At 42.8% G+C, this 16,087-nt stretch overlaps 1 protein-coding gene across 1 annotated transcript; it reads left to right on the forward strand.

The window, feature by feature from the left end:
* The first annotated feature begins 1,953 nt into the window (after window positions 1–1,953).
* On the forward strand, window positions 1,954–14,197 carry TRMT6 (tRNA methyltransferase 6 non-catalytic subunit). The gene is made up of 11 exons (XM_081096743.1): window positions 1,954–2,187; window positions 5,785–5,912; window positions 7,395–7,504; window positions 7,973–8,064; window positions 8,187–8,270; window positions 8,521–8,645; window positions 10,089–10,447; window positions 11,066–11,151; window positions 11,743–11,845; window positions 11,951–12,037; window positions 13,352–14,197. Exons 1-11 carry the CDS (start codon window positions 2,060–2,062, stop codon window positions 13,541–13,543), a joined length of 1,494 nt encoding a protein of 497 aa, XP_080952869.1. The 5' UTR covers window positions 1,954–2,059; the 3' UTR covers window positions 13,544–14,197.
* The last annotated feature ends 1,890 nt before the right edge of the window (window positions 14,198–16,087 follow it).

Raw genomic sequence — 16,087 nt, forward strand, 5'->3', positions numbered from 1 at the left:
ATTTCTAGGTCAATATTGATTAGATGGAATATTTAGTTTTTAGATAAATTTGTTGAAATGCAAGTTTTCTTGGAAAGCATATCCATAGTTATTAATTGTTATAATCTTTTTTGCTAATTATCCCTCATATTTTTTCTATTTTGTACATAGCAAGATACTCATTTTAATTAAACTTAAACCCATAGCCCTGACCGGTTTAAGTTTAATGGAGCTCAGTGGATGGAGCGTCGGCCTGCGGACTGAGAGGTTCCAGGTTCGATTCCGGTCGAGGGCATGTACCTGGGTTGCGGGCACATCCCCAGTAGGAGATGTGCAGGGGGCAGCTGATCGATGTTCCTCTCTCATCGATGTTTCTGACTCTCTGTCCCTCTCCCTTCCACTCTGTAGAAAATCAATAAAATATATATAAAAAAATAAAATAAACTTAAACCCATATAGTTCCTAGCCGGGTATCAACAAATTGAAATATAACTGACCTTTAAAAATGGGTTTTAGCCCTGACTGGTTTGGCTCAGTGGATAGAGCATCAGCCTGTGGACTGAAAGGTCCCAGGTTCGATTCCGGTCAGGGGCATGTACCTTGGTTGCAGGCACATCCCCAGTGTGGGGTGTACAAGAGGCAGCTGATCGATGTTTCTCTCTCATCGATGTTTCTAACTCTCTATCCCTCTCCCTTCCTCTCTGTAAAAAATCAATAAAATATATTTAAAAAAAAATAAAAATGGGTTTTAAAATAATTTATATAGGTGGAACACAGGGCATTTTTAGGGCAGTGAAACCATTCGGTATGATACTGTAATGGGTATGTGACATTATGCATTTGTCAAAACTCATCGAACTGTACAACACAAAGAGAGAATCCTGATGTAAACTACGGACCTTAGCTAATAATAATGTAATGAATCTGGCCCATCAGCTTCAACAAATTTGTAGCTAATCAGGATGCTAACAGGAAGGTATGGGAGGAGGGGTAGAGATGTGTATGGGAACGCTTTGTACTTTGTGCAATTTTTCTGTAAACCTAAAACGGCTTTAAATAATAGTCTTAAGAAAAAAAACAATTCATATCCTAAATATAAAAATAATACATCCGTATACAGCAGTGCAAGTCCTTACAAGAGCGTGTGTCCGGATCTTTCTTTAAAGGGATTTAAGTGAGTTAATAACTAAACAAGTTCATGATGTTAGGGCAAGGCAGGGCTTTGATAACTGTCTAGACCACAGAACACGCTAAGAGAGTAAAGCCCAGAGGAGCTGGTCCGGATCAAAGTTGTTTGGTGGCAGCACTGGGCTCAAAGCCTCGTCTCAGACTCGCCAGCTGGAGCCCTACCTTCCTCAATGAGGTCGTGGGGGTGAACATAACTGGGAAAAATTCCAACACAAATGCAAGAAGAAGGGCTAGAAAGTAAGAAAGGGGCCAGCCATCGTGGGCCCGCTGTGCTTCGTTAAATGCCCTCCTTCGCTTAGGCCTCCTCAGGCTCAGTCCTCACCGACAAAGGCCAGGGACCCGAAAGCTTTCCTCCTCCTCGCCCGGCCGGCTCTCCCTGCCGCTCGGGGAGAAGCACGGCGGGGCCGCGCGGAGACTCCGAGTCCTCGGGCGACCCCGGCCCACGCTCCGCGGCTCCCTTCGGCGGCAGCTCCCCTACCGTCCCCGCGCGGGGCCGAGTCTCATCCGCCGGAGCAGCTCAGGGACCCGTGTCTCCACTACGACGGAGAGACGCGCACCGCCTCCAGCTGCGCTCCAGCTGTCTTCCAAGTTGTTTTTGGCGCTGCTGTGACGCAACTTCCGCCCAAGGAGCGGCGAGACGGGAGGGGCGGGACGTAGTGCAGCCAATCAAGGCGTTCGGCCAAACGGAAAACCCCAGGCTCCCGGAAGCTGTCCCGAGGGTCTGACCGGAAAGAGGAAGCGGCGCTCAGCACGTGGGGGCCGTGTCGGTGGGAGGGCTCTGCGTCCTCTGGGTTCCTGGGAAGGGAAGCTGGCCGCGGCGGGCGCTGAGCACCAGGGACGGGGTGCGGGGGCCTGGAGGGAGGCTGCGGAGTCGGGAGACCCGCCGAGCGCCATGGAGGGCTCAGGGGAGCAGCCGGGCCCACAGCCCCCGCAGCCCGGGGACCACCGCATCGGCGACGGCGACTTCGTGGTGCTGAAACGGGAAGATGTGTTCAAAGCAGTGCAAGTTCAGAGAAGAAAGTGAGTCCGGTCGCTGACCTGAGGGGCCCAGTGCCCCATCCTTTAGATACCCGCTACCTCCAGGTCTTCCCACGCCACGTACCCTCCCATCGGGGTCCCTTTCTTGGCTCTCTGCATCCCCAACGTCCTCTCTAGTGATGTCCTCCCCCCCGCCCCCCAGGATGCCATCCTTGGCCCTCAGTGTCTTCCTATTCCCTCCTGTCTTTCTACAGAGTCCCCCCTTCTATGGTCTCATACCCGACCCTCTGCCTTCAGCATCCTTCTCCGTCTTCCCACAGAGTGCCTTTTCCACCAGCGTCCTCACCCCACTCCCTGTCCTGGGGTTCTTCCCCGTAGATCCTTAAGATCTTCTCTCCTGTTTTCTCACAGAACTCACTCTTCACCCTCTGATCGCATCCTTGCCTCTCGGCCCATCCCCCCAACCCCCCTCTCCCCCAGGCCCGTGTTCCTCCCTGATCCCTCAGCCAGGATCACTCCCACAGAAATGAAACCTCTCCGACCTTCGGCGGTCTTCTGGGCTCTTCTCTCCGTCCACAAGGACTGCCTGTCTACACTGAATAACTTTCTGTGGAATGTGGGATCGCTCCAGGATTCCAGATTTTACATCCGGGGATGCGTGGCTTGGAAAAGTTAAATTGCCCAGAGGCAGTTTAGTTTGCTCAAGGTCTCAGAACTTGAAATTAGGTTTGGTTTGTGAACCTGCAGATTAATTAATCTCCCTGATTTGGTATTAGAAAAGTGGGGATTTTGCATAACTTTTAGCAGGGGTGGTGAGGTTGTGAAGTCCCAGTTGCTTCTTAATGGTGGCAATGTACTGGGGTGTTTTGGTTATTGGTTAATTATCTGAAAAGTACAGCCACGCTTTCTTTTGAGTTGGGTTGTTATACAACTTTTGACCCGGCAGTAAGTTCCATGCAGTGTCAAGAGAACAGCTAGCAGACCGTGAGTCTAGGGATTGGGAGGCTTAGGATTTCTGGTGAGTGCTCAGTTCAGATGAATTACTTTACTTCTTTGAAACTGGTATCGAACGTGAAACAAATAGCGTAAGAAAATAATCTAATAATAGTCCCGAAAGCACCAAATGGTGACAACCGAGCTTTTTGCACAAGCACCAATCCGCTAAAGAAAAGAAATACAAGTGGGGAGGGATTTTAGTCCAGAAATGTAATATCTACACCAGCTTTTAGACATTTTTAAAATTTTCCGTGGATAAAATACTCCTTTTGGTGGTTGAAATTAGAGAAATTTTATGATATATCCCTCATCACTACTGTACTTTTGTATTCTTGAAAGCAGTACTTCCCCCCCCCCCCCCTCAGAATATCTGATTAGAAATGTGTGCTTGCTCCCAAGTACATAAGTTTTGGAAAGTGCCAGTAATAATTATTTAAAATTTTAGTTGAAGTTTAGTAGAGCAGCAACATTCCTAGGTTGTAAGTTCAATGAATGATCTCAAGGTTATACAACTGTATAATGACTGTGCAAGTGAAACTTCTTTTTTCCATACTGTCCTTTTAAGTTGCCTAATTTTGAAATGTGGTTGTTTGAGTGTGCTTCTTTTTTTTTTTTTTTTTTTTTTTTTTTTAAATATATTTTATTGATTTTTTACAGAGAGGAAGGGAGAGAGATAGAGAGTTAGAAACATCGATGAGAGAGAAACATCGATCAGCTGCCTCCTGCACATCTCCCACTGGGGATGTGCCCGCAACCCAGGTACATGACCTTGACCGGAATCGAACCCGGGACCTTTCAGTCCGCAGGCCGACGCTCTATCCGCTGAGCCAAACCGGTTTCGGCAGAGTGTGCTTCTTAATAATGTTCCCTTTTAGACAAGAACTTTTTTTATTAACGAGGAGACAGTCAGCAACATCTTTTTTTCTAAAAAGTACTCTTGCCGAAACCGGTTTGGCTCAGTGGATAGAGCGTCGGCCTGCGGACTGAAAGGTCCCAGGTTCGATTCCGGTCAAGGGCATGTACCTTGGTTGCGGGCACATCCCCAGTGGGAGATGTGCAGGAGGCAGCTGATCGATGTTTCTCTCTCATCGATGTTTCTAACTCTCTATCTCTCTCCCTTCCTCTCTGTAAAAAATCAATAAAATATATTAAAAAAATAAAATAAAAAAATAAAAAGTACTCTTTAGGATTTTTTAAAAATTTGCAAACACTTTTCATCACTTTCCTTACCAGCAGCCACAGCATTAGTTTTCATTTTATTTAGAAAATGACCCTCTAAGCTCCGCTAAATCCCAGGCCAGATTCTCCCTTCCCTTAGTGCTACCCTCATCTGGTTGGGCAGAAGCAATCCTGGGTATCTAGAAGGAGACTTGCAAATCCCACTCTTTTCCAGTGAAGCCTTGACTGGGCTTGACACCCCTCTGACTGGGCCCTACTTTCCTGGATTCAGAGTTCTCTCAATGTGTGCCATGTCCTGAGCATCCTGAGATGCATTGGTCTTTCCTGGGTAGACTGTGTGGCATAGTGGAAAGAACCAGGCTTTGGGGGCAGGCAGACTTGGATTTGAATCCCTGCTCCCACTTTTTAACTGTGAATCTTGGACAAGACACTTTTCCCTGAGCCTCAGATTGCTCATCTGGAAATATGGTGCCCCAGGATTACTGCTAGAATTAAATAATAAAGTATGAAACAGCTAGCAGATACTGCCTAGCCCTTGATTGACATTCAACGGATGTTAGTTTTCTTCTTAAGAAAGGAAAGATTTTTGTTTTTGTGGAACTTCTCTTTAAAGTTGTAATAAGATCCCTAGCCATTTTGCTCAGTGGATAGCCTCGGCCTGTGGACCAAAGGGTCCTGGGTTCCAGTCTGGTCAAGGGCACGTACCTATGTTGCAGGCTCCTCCCCCACCTGGGCCCTGGTCAGGGTGCGTGCAGGAGACAGTCAACTAATGTGTTTCTCTCACATCGATATTTCTGTCTTTCCCTCTCTCTTCCATTCTTGAAAAATCAATGGAAAAATATCTTTGGGTGAGAATTAAAAATAAATAAGATAAAATTGTAATAAGATAATAAGCTGGGTAATGGGATTTTGTTTGCAATCAGCCATTCTCAATAAATGTTATTCTCACTGGAAAAAAAAATCAGGGTGGTTTATTTGTAAATGTAATTTGCTTTTACTTGGTAAGTTTCAAAGAAAATGGCCACTTAGGCTAGGGAATTAGTTAAATCCCCATCACCTCAATGATTGCTTTGTTTTGAGATTTTCTTATGTAAGTTGCAAGAGGCGTCAGTGTGTGTCCAGCGGCCTGGCAATCTTGGCAACCCTTTATGCCACTTAGGAAGTCTGCAAGGCTGTGTTTGGACATCCTGCCGACAGTGCTAATTGGAGTCACACCACTGCCTCGGAAGAGGAATGTCTTGCCCTTGTTTCTCATTCCAAAATAAATGTTTCTTTGGCTTCTTCATTAATGTTATGTCTCTGCCACAACCCGATTCGCTCTAGCTCATTTGTCAGTTCGTGTTCAGAGATAATGCTGTAGATCATCCTTTGTGAAGACCAGTTTTAAAGTAAACTAGATCAAACATATCTTTTCTATTCAGAGTGCAAATGAGATGTAGCTAATGATTGCATTTTCTTCCCCAGAAAAGTAACTTTTGAAAAACAGTGGTTCTATCTGGATAACGTCATTGGCCATAGTTATGGAACCACATTTGAAGTGACCAGTGGAGGAAGTCTTCAGCCTACGAAGAAAAAGGAAGAGCCTACTTCAGGTGCACTACTTTGGGTGTATGAAATAGGTGTTCTTGATCTATTAGTCAGAAAACTGTCACCCCCAATTCGTTCTAAAGTGCTAGTCCAGCAAAGCTCCAAAGAAGTCTAAACTCATAATCTATAAGAACTATAGCTTGGTGGAATGAAGCAAGGTCTGCCTTTGGCTTCAAGATACTTGGATTCTGCCTCTAACCCATTGTTAACTCACTCTCTGACCTTGGGCCAGGCATTTAATTCCATGAGTCCTTGCTGTTTCATTGTAAGCGCAGATGCAGAGCCCTTTCATTGCCCAGATAGCTGAGTAAAGCTTTGAGGTAGTTTACGAATAGGGTGGAGGTTAAGAGGTCTGGCTGATTAGGTTGAAGTTTCAGCTCTATTAGTTGCCTTGTAACCTTGGGCAAGTTAATTGGTTTCTATAAGTCTTATATCCTTATCTGTAAAATGGGGCTATAAGCATTTAATGCCTAGGCTATAGTGAGCATTCAGTCACATGACATATAGAAAGTTCTTAATAGTACCTTGCTTATAGTAAAGGCCCCATAATTTTAGCTGTTATTATTAATTAAAATGAAATACTTAATATTTGTTTAAAAAGATGTAAAAATATTTTATTAATAAAATAAATATTCTTAAGTAATTTTAAAAGTAAATGATTAAAATACTATTAAAGTTCTGGTTCAAACCAGTTCATTAAATATTTTTTAATTAACATCCGCATTTTTATTAAGTACCAGATATGTTCCAGAAATGATTAGTCATTGCGATTATAGCAATTCATGAGATGGATCATGCCATAAAATTTATTAGTGGGAAACACCAAAAATAATCTGGTAGGTAAGCAAACCAGATGGTGATGTGTGCTATGAAGATGACAAAGCAGGGAGGTGTATGGAGGCCGATTGGATGAGCTGAGACTTGCCTGAGATGATAGAGCTCAGCCCTGAGTGATGGAAAGGATCCAGCCACTCACATCTGTCATAAGAGCATTGCAGGCAGAGAGAGCAGCAGGTACCATTGCCCTGCTGTGGGACCATGCTTAGGGGCTTAGGAACAGAAAGAAGGGCAATGTGGTTGAGTATGGGGGTCAAAAAATGAGGCCAAAAGAAGATAACCAGGAGCCAGGTCATACACAACTTTGCAGGTCATCTTTGGATTGTATTCTAATTGCGAGAGGAAGCCTCTGTGGTTTTGTGCATCAGAATAAATGAGCCAGTTTGCGTTTTAGAGAACTCTGGTGTCAGGTGTATTGTAACAGGGCAAGAGTGGGAGCAGGAAGGTGAGTTAGAGAATTGGAGTAGTCATGGCTAGATAGGATGGTAGGCTGGAGTGGAACCGGAAGGCAAAATTTGCATGTACATTCCAGTGGAACTGGAAGGCAAATTTGAGTGACTGATGGGCTGGTTGTGGATATGAACTTAGAAGAAGGAAGATTTTAAAATAATTTCAGATCATAAATGTCATAAAGCAATTTCCTTCCTTAGAGACCAAAGAAGCGGGCACTGATAATCGAAATATAGTTGATGATGGGAAATCTCAGAAACTTACTCAAGATGACATAAAAGCTTTAAAGGACAAGGGCATTAAAGGAGAGGTAATATTCAAAGGATACTGTGTTTTGTTTTTGTTTGGTGTTGAGGGAATTGCTTGGTTTTTAAAGCAGAATTTACCCAAGGTAAAATGTAAAAATACTGCATACTTGTTAGAAATAGCTTGGAATGTACATGCAATTCAGGATATCAAAAATTTCATTTAATAACTTAGTGCCTGTTAGAGCTTAACTTTATCTTCAGCGATGTTTTCAGCTAGTGTCTTCAAGAATGACAGCTACCTTGCCCGCTCTTGTGTTTTGACTGTATATCTCTGTTCTTCTATCTTGGTTTAAATGGAGTTATAAAGTACTTGTATTTGAATACGAATTCTAGATAGAGTAAAAAACTACAAAGTTCATCCATGTGGACTTCTATGGAAAAGGGACTGGAGAACCAGGCATTTGTCTACATTCTGGGGTAAGGAACCTAAAATAAAATATCAGGAAATCTGCCTGCTTCTTTTCTTTTAGGAAATAGTTCAGCAGTTAATAGAAAATAGCACAACATTCCGAGACAAGACAGAATTTGCTCAAGATAAATATATAAAAAAGAAGAAAAAGAAGTAAGTTTTTGTTTGAAAAGGAAACATTGAACATTTTTGTAGCTTTAAAAAACATGTTATTAAAAATAAAATATTTTAAACCAGTTTTTTAAACTTGGCGCTCTGTTTTTTTCTTGCCCCAGATATGAAGCCATCGTTACTGTTGTGAAACCAACTACCCGCATCCTTTCAATTATGTATTATGCCAGAGAACCTGGGAAAATTAAGTACGCTTTGTTTCTTTCAAAAGTATAATTGGGGGAAAATTTATCTTTAAGAAAGTCATGATTTTAAGTAAAGTGAAAAACTTGCTCACCTGAATAAAGTATTCTACCTCAGAAACTAAGTTCTTTTTACTATTGCCTCGATAATCAACATACTTTTAATGAAACAAGTCTTGAAAAATGATGATTAAAACAATGGGACTTGCTTAGCTAAAATGAGTGAATCATTCTTTTTAAATTTATTTTATTTTAGCCACATGAGATATGATACACTAGCCCAGATGTTGACATTGGGAAACATTCGTGCTGGCAATAAAATGATTGTGATGGAAACGTGTGCAGGCTTAGTGCTGGGTGCTATGATGGAACGAATGGGAGGTAAGTTTTAACATTTTCAAGTTCATGATTTGAGTAGAGGAGTCTAAAAAATAAAAAACGTAATCTCACGGAAAGTGAGGTTGAATTCCTGTGAGGTTATTGAAATGACTTGGGCTTGCACAGCTCCAGCCCCCAGGACCATGCTGCACAGCCCACATCTCCCAGCCTGTGCTGTGTTGGCACCCACAGATCCAGTTGTCCTTCCCAGCTTCAGGAGCAGTGGGGATGGCGCTCAAGCCTGTGGCTGGCTAAGACCTCCAGGGCAATGATTTCAGTAAACTCAGATAGCTGGTGCTGATCTTACTGGTCTTAATTGAGTGGGAAAAATACCAAGGATATATTCTCTCCTGGAAGATATAACATAGGCTGATTTGCCTGTTCTTTTTTTTTTTTTTAATATAGTTTATTGATTTTTTACAGAGAGGAAGGAAGAGGGATAGAGAGTTAGAAACATCGATGAGAGAGAAACATCGATCAGCTGCCTCTTGCACAACCCCTACTGGGGATGTGCCCGCAACCAAGGTACATGCCCTTGACCGGAATCGAACCTGGGACCCTTCCGTCCACAGGCCGACGCTCTATCCACTGAGCCAAACCGGTTAGGGCTGATTTGCCTGTTCTTTCTCTGACCCATAGAAGATTAAGAACTTTTGCCTGGCCCATGTGGCCCACTGGTTGAGCATCAACCTATGAACCACGAGGTCACAGTTCAATTCCCAGTCAGGGCACCTGCTTGGGTTGTAGGCTCAATCCCCAATGGGGGGTGTGCAGGAGGCAGCTGATTAATGATTCTCTCATCATTGATGTTTCTATCTCTCCCTCTCCCTTCCTCTCTGAAATTAATACAAATATATTTTAAAAAAGAAAAAAATTTTCAACCACCTTGTTTGAAAGTAATGACACTGGGCTGGGGGGAAGCTGAGAATCAGTCACCAATCATGTGATATCCAAATTTACACAATCACAATACTCATAGACTCCAAACTCCCATCATCTGTCAGCCTCTGAACAGAGTCAAGTAGAGAGAACTTGAGTCTTCTTACTGTGGAGGGCCATGAGGATTTGCAAAATCTAGAGCAGTGGTTCTCAACCTTCCTAATGTTGCGACCCTTTAACACAGTTCCTCATGTTATGGTGACCCCCAACTATAAAATTACTTTGGTTGCTACTTCATAACTGTAATTTTGCTACTGTTATGAATCGTAATGCAAATATCTGATATGCATGAAGTCTTTTCATTGTTACAAATTGAACATAATTAAAGCATAGTGATTAATCACAAAAACAATATGTAATTATATATGTGTTTTCCGATGGTCTTAGGCGACCCCTGTGAAAGGATCGTTCGACCCCCCCCCCAAAGGGGGTCGCGACCCACAGGTTGAGAACCGCTGATCTAGAGTCATTTTCTTCAAGAGATGTTTGTTTCTTTTGTCTGTTCAGGTTTTGGTTCCATTATTCAGCTGTACCCTGGAGGTGGCCCAGTTCGGGCAGCAACAACATGTTTTGGATTTCCAAAATCATTCCTCAGTGGTCTTTATGAATTCCCACTCAACAAAGTGGACAGTCTCCTAAAAGGAACATTTTCTGCCGAGATGTTATCTTCAGAGCTAAAAGACAGTGCTTCAGTGGAAGAAAGTAATGGCACACTGGAGGAAAAACAGACTCCAGAACAAGAGAACGAAGACAGCATGGCAGAGACCCCAGAGAGCACTCACCCCAAAGAACAAGAAACGATGGAAATTGTCTCTCAAGACCCAGAGTATAAGGATCCTAAAGAGAGAGGAAGCAAAAAGGATTATGTAAGAATGTTAGAGTCCCCACTGCCCTCATAATATTCCCCTCAGGACCTCAGTTAATTTTGTTTAAGCACTGAGATTTGATTTGGCTTTGCAGCATCAGCTCCCAAAATAATAAATACCACACACAACAGATGGAGAAAGAGTATTTGTGTGGGTGCACACGTGTGTAATATAATCTTTGAGATGGAGTTTTATGATACAGAAATGTTGTATATAGTAGTTTAACGATGGTTTAATAACACAATGGGCTGTCTTGTGTGTTTTCAGCTTCCTTAGCAATGACCTCCTGTTGCTTTAGTTCAGCAGTTCTCAACCTGTGGGTCGTGACCCCTCTGGTGGTCGAACAACCCTTTCACAGGGGTCGCCTAAGACCATCCTGCATATCAGATATTTACATTACGATTCATAACAGTAGCAGCATTACAATTATGAAGTAGCAACGAAAATAATTTTATGGTTGGGTCACAACAGGAGGAACTGTATTTAAAGGGCCAGAAGGTTGAGAACCGCTGCTTTAGTCCAAGTTGATAAATATTGTTAAAATGTTTTGGCAAACCAGCATTTCCATAAACCTGACTGAATGACCTCAGTACATTGGTTTCTCATTTTTTCTTGAAGATTCAGGAAAAGCAGAGGAGACAAGAAGAGCAGAGGAGAAGACAGTTAGAAGCTGCTGCTCTGCTGAGTGAAAGGAACGCAGATGGGTGAGTTGATGAAAGAATGCAGGCAACACCTTGCTGCACGTGGGCTCTGCCTCAAACAGATTAGCATTCTCTGCTTGTCTGCTTTGATTCTAGTGGGAGCAGAGAGAATAATTGTGTCTTGGGTTTTTAAAGAAAGGGCTGCATCTGGTAGAAGTGGGAAATTGGACTGGTTTCAGAGTTTTTAAAGATATTTGAAATTTCTCCTATGATGGTGCATCTGCTAGGGCTGTGGATGGTGGGGCATTCAGATTGATTTGAAATTGGCTAATGCGAGGGCTAGGGAGTCCTGCCAAAGAGAGAGATTCTGTTGCCTGCAAAGCCAGCATCATGATGTTGGATTTGTTTCTAGATGATTTTTTAAAAATCAAGAATGTTAAGTGCTACTTAGAGTTGCCAGGCTCCATGAGAGCTTATAATTCTGTTTGTTTTCTAGAAATTAAAAGCTCATAATTTTATTTGGAGTTTCTGGAATGTATATAAAGCTCCTCTTTGTGCAAGACATGCAAACACATGATCATTTTAGATGTATTTTGAAACCTATGCTCCATTTTGGGAGCATAGAGAGGAACATATCCAACATCTTTCTTGCAGTTTAATTGTAGCCAGTCGTTTCCATCCCACTCCACTGCTGCTATCGTTGCTGGACTTCGTGGCCCCTTCAAGGCCGTTCGTGGTCTACTGCCAGTATAAAGAGGTAATACTAAAACAGAATGTAGGGGAATTCTTGTATCCGAATATTGATTCTCAAATTGTGTGGTCCTAGAAGTAATTCTTAACAGAACTTTCTCTGTGCCTTCAGCCTTTGTTGGAATGCTACACAAAACTGCGGGAAAGAGGAGGGGTCATCAACCTCAGGCTGTCTGAAACCTGGCTCAGAAATTACCAGGTACTTGTTCTTACAGCCAGTCCCAGGAGCTGCTCGCCCGAGTCTCTGGCTGTTTGCAGTAGTGCCAGAAGTTGTCAAATACAGATATCCCCATTTCTGTCTATAGAGGTGACACTGTCTCTCACGGCTATGACTCAGAGAAAGGGCCCTGATCTTTCCTGACCCTTTCTTTCTCCTTTCGTGTCAGGGTCTGTTACTGTGTAACTCTAGGAACATTTAATATGCAAAGCATTCTGGTTGTGTTTACTCAAGGCCTCAAGATCACTGTGGGGGAAACAACTGACAATAGCAAAATCCCCAAGCCAGGAAAGTGACCCTCCCATCTCTGCTCAGATATTTTTGCAGCAAGTTTCAGGATTATTAGTGGGCTCCGTGTCAGTTCAGGTCCTCTGGAAGGTGCATGTCAAGATGGAATAAGAAGTGTAAGAGATTTTTTTTCAGGGAAAATGCCTCTGAAAGATAAGGGGAGAGGGAACAGGATTAGGTAGAGAGAGTCGTCAGACCATGATGCAGGTCTGGTGCCTATGAAAAGAGGGGGGCACAGGGGTAGGGGAAGAAGGACCTGCAGTGCTGCTCTGAGAAAGTGCCAGCCAGGATCATGGGGAGCCCCAGAGCAAAGACTTCCCACTAAAGGAGCCCTGTGTTGGGCAGAAATGGTGCCGTCCTGGTAGCCATACCCAGTTATCAATTTGGAGCAGCCATGGCTTCCATGGGAGTGAAGGCTCCAGCAGATCCAAAGGAGCAGCTGCTAGAAGCTTTATGCTGCTTGAAATCCTCACAGCCAGTTTCCTCTTGAAAGAGCTGAGGGAACACCTCCATGCTGCCACAGGCTCTGCCCTGCTGCTTGGACATCTTGCTTGTTTTATAGGACGCTACTGCCCTGGGCCGTCCTGCCCTCCAGGGCAGCCATCGTTATTTAGCTGTGGTAGCAGGAGAGAAGTCTTGTCAGAGTCAACAGGGCATAGGAAAGGGAGACTGGCATATGTCCAGTAGCTACATCTCCATGGACCCAAGCCCCACCGTTGGCCATGATGCATCCAGACCCAGAGCACTGCACAAACCATTTGCCACCAGAAACTTGCTTCAGGGTGAAGAGAAGCAGCTTCAGTTTTATTTTTCACAAGAAAATCACTTAAACCAATTTCGGTACTTTTACTAACAATCATTTAAGGGGTGGAGCTCCTTAGGAATTGGCTCATTTAAATGTTCAAGAGAATCTGTGTCATTTAAATTCTGGTTTCTGGCATGTATATTGTTAGCATGTACTTCACCTGCTTAGGAAAACATGAGTGTCTCTCTTTCTGTCTTGACTAGGTTTTACCAGATCGAAGTCATCCCAAACTGCTGATGAGTGGAGGTGGGGGGTACCTTCTCTCAGGCTTCACTGTCACCATGGACAACCTTAAAGCAGACCCTGGTCTCAAGTCCAACTCAAGCACTTTAGAATTACGCAAGACTGAAGAACCAGCAGCTAAAAAACGGAAATGCCCAGAGTCTGACTCTTAACCTTTCAAAAGTTGCTTTGATTTTTGTTCTTAGGCGTTATGCAGTTAGGAAGTAAACTTTAAATGTCCTAAGAATAAGATTATGTCTGTACACTTGTTCCTGAGAAAGATAAGTAAGCCTTTTGTTCACCTCTGACAGATGGATCTGGTCTGTCAAAACCTTGAGCCAAAATACCCAGGCCTGGGTATGCAGTGGGCTGAGATATGGCCAATTCTGTTTATTTCAGAGCAATACACTAAGTACTTTTAGTATTCCATGCAGATATCTTGAGAATTTAGACATCCTAAAGATATATTTATACAAGACTTTGTTTATGTGTTAAGCAGAATAACACAGCATAGTTAAAACTTGGTGGGTACTTTAAGGAAGGAATTTGTGGAAAAATTTCCCTGTTCCACTCTGCAACCTAAGCAATACTGATATGTGTGTTAGATTTACAGTACCAAAAATGTCCACCCTCTTCCATGCAGTGGAAGAAACTTTTAAAATGCCAGATGTTTTATTTTAATAGTTGACAACCTAGGAAAGTCAAGTATTTATTTTATTGTTTTTTTTTGTTGTTGATAGAAAGGTGTAGTAGGGTGCTTTTTTGTATTAATTTACCAATCTCCTCATTCTTTGTTCTAAATAAAGTGACTAGAATTTTGGAATACTATTCGATTAAAGGAAGCAAAGGGTTTTTTCCCTCCCCAGAGACTTATGGAGATACATAATTGTATACACAAATATATGTACAGTGAGTCCTCATTTAACGTTGTCAGTAGATTCTGTGACTTGAAGCAAAAACAATGTATACTGAAACCAATTTTACCATAGGCTAGTTCATAGAAACAAGAGTTAAGTTCTTATGGCATCTCATCAATGTTATAATGAAATTACACTGAATGAACCGATGTTATCCGAGGACCTGCTGTATATGGATGTTGGTATATATTCATATATATAGATATTTATATATATATACACATACACACGGAGACAGGATGCACTATCCCTATTACTCAGACAAAGTTTAGCACAGGGCTTAGACCAGTTCTCATTGCATTAGTGTCACTCCTTGTCAAATGTATTTTAAAGTGCCTTTTTGGTGATTATTAATGCTGGTTTGTTGAGCTCTGGCATGATTAGTTGGTTAGTCTTTTTAAGCTCTGAAAAAATATAATCACATTATTTGGGCATCTGCTGCAGCCAAGAAAAGTATTTCAAGTCAGCCAAGGCTCTTGTCCACAAGTCTTGCTCACTAAATACGCTCATTGTGTGTACGTATTGTTCACATCGTTAGAGTACAGATGCAAGTCATCAGACAGGAGCATCTCAGAAAAAAAAGCTTTTCCTAATAGCATGCACTATTTTAATAATGGCCAGTGTGATTACCAGGTACAGTTCTGATTCTTTTTTCTTAAAACAATTGCTTTCAAAGAATAAAAGTGTTTTCTACTGGGATCTGTTGTACTGACATTAATGATGCCGTCTATCACACCGCATTCACTGGCTTTCGGCCAGTTGTGACACATGGTCTGTAAGAAAACATGTCCTGAGTGGCACCTCACTAGACTTGTCTTTGCAAACAATCCTTGCCGGTGTCACCCAGATACAACCAGTTAAGTTTGATCAAGGGGAACGGTGCATAGACTCATTCAGTAGTGGCTGGTCTCCACTGGTGACTGTTAGAACCATTGCCTCCTTGGGACTCAGCCCATTCCCAAGTTCCATTCTATCCAATTCAGTCTGTTGTTCTGCACTACTGTGTGCTCACCGAGCTGCCCCTGGGGTTGACTTGTGGACTGATCTCATGCACTAGCAGCAAGTTAACCCTAACCTTTGAAAGTTATTTTCCTCTCAATATAGTTTACTTTGAGAACTGATGATTTGTGGTTTGAAAACCTGTCTAAACATACGGTAACAGACTCAAGGAAGAGAGGAGGCAAAAAAGAAAAAATGTGATTGATTTAAATTAGGGTCACCAAAATACAGCCCACAAGTCTAATCTTGCTTGTTGCCAGTATGGCCTGAAAGCGAAAAATGACTTTTCCATTTTTAAATGGTTGAGGGGGAAAGCAAAAGAAGAATAGTCTCGTGACTTGCAAAAATTACATAGCATTCAAATTGCAGTGCCCATAAATTGAATTTTATTAGAGCACAGCCATGTTAATTTGTGTATAGATATAGTTCCTGGCTGCTTTCATTCTGTGGCAGAAGCCAACAGTTGTGACAGAGACCATATGGCCCTTAAAGCCTAAAGTGTGTGCCATCTGGCTCTTTAAGAAAAAGTGCTGCCTAGCTGGTGTGGCTCAGTGATTGTCAACCCATGAATCAGGAGGTCATGGTTGGATTCCTGGTCACATGTCTGGGTTTCAGGCTCAGTCCCTAGTAGGGGGTGTGCAGGGGGCAGCCTATCAATGATTCTCATCATTGATGTGTCTCCCTTCCTCTCTGAAATCAATAAAAATATATTTTTAAAAAGAAAGTGTGCTGACCATGGATTTAAGTGATCCTTTGGGCCCCCCAAACCTGCTGGCAGCATCTGACATGGTTGACCCCTCT

Source organism: Myotis nattereri (assembly GCF_964212035.1).
Source record: "Myotis nattereri genome assembly, chromosome: 8".
In the NCBI taxonomy this organism is placed as follows: Eukaryota; Metazoa; Chordata; class Mammalia; order Chiroptera; family Vespertilionidae; genus Myotis; species Myotis nattereri.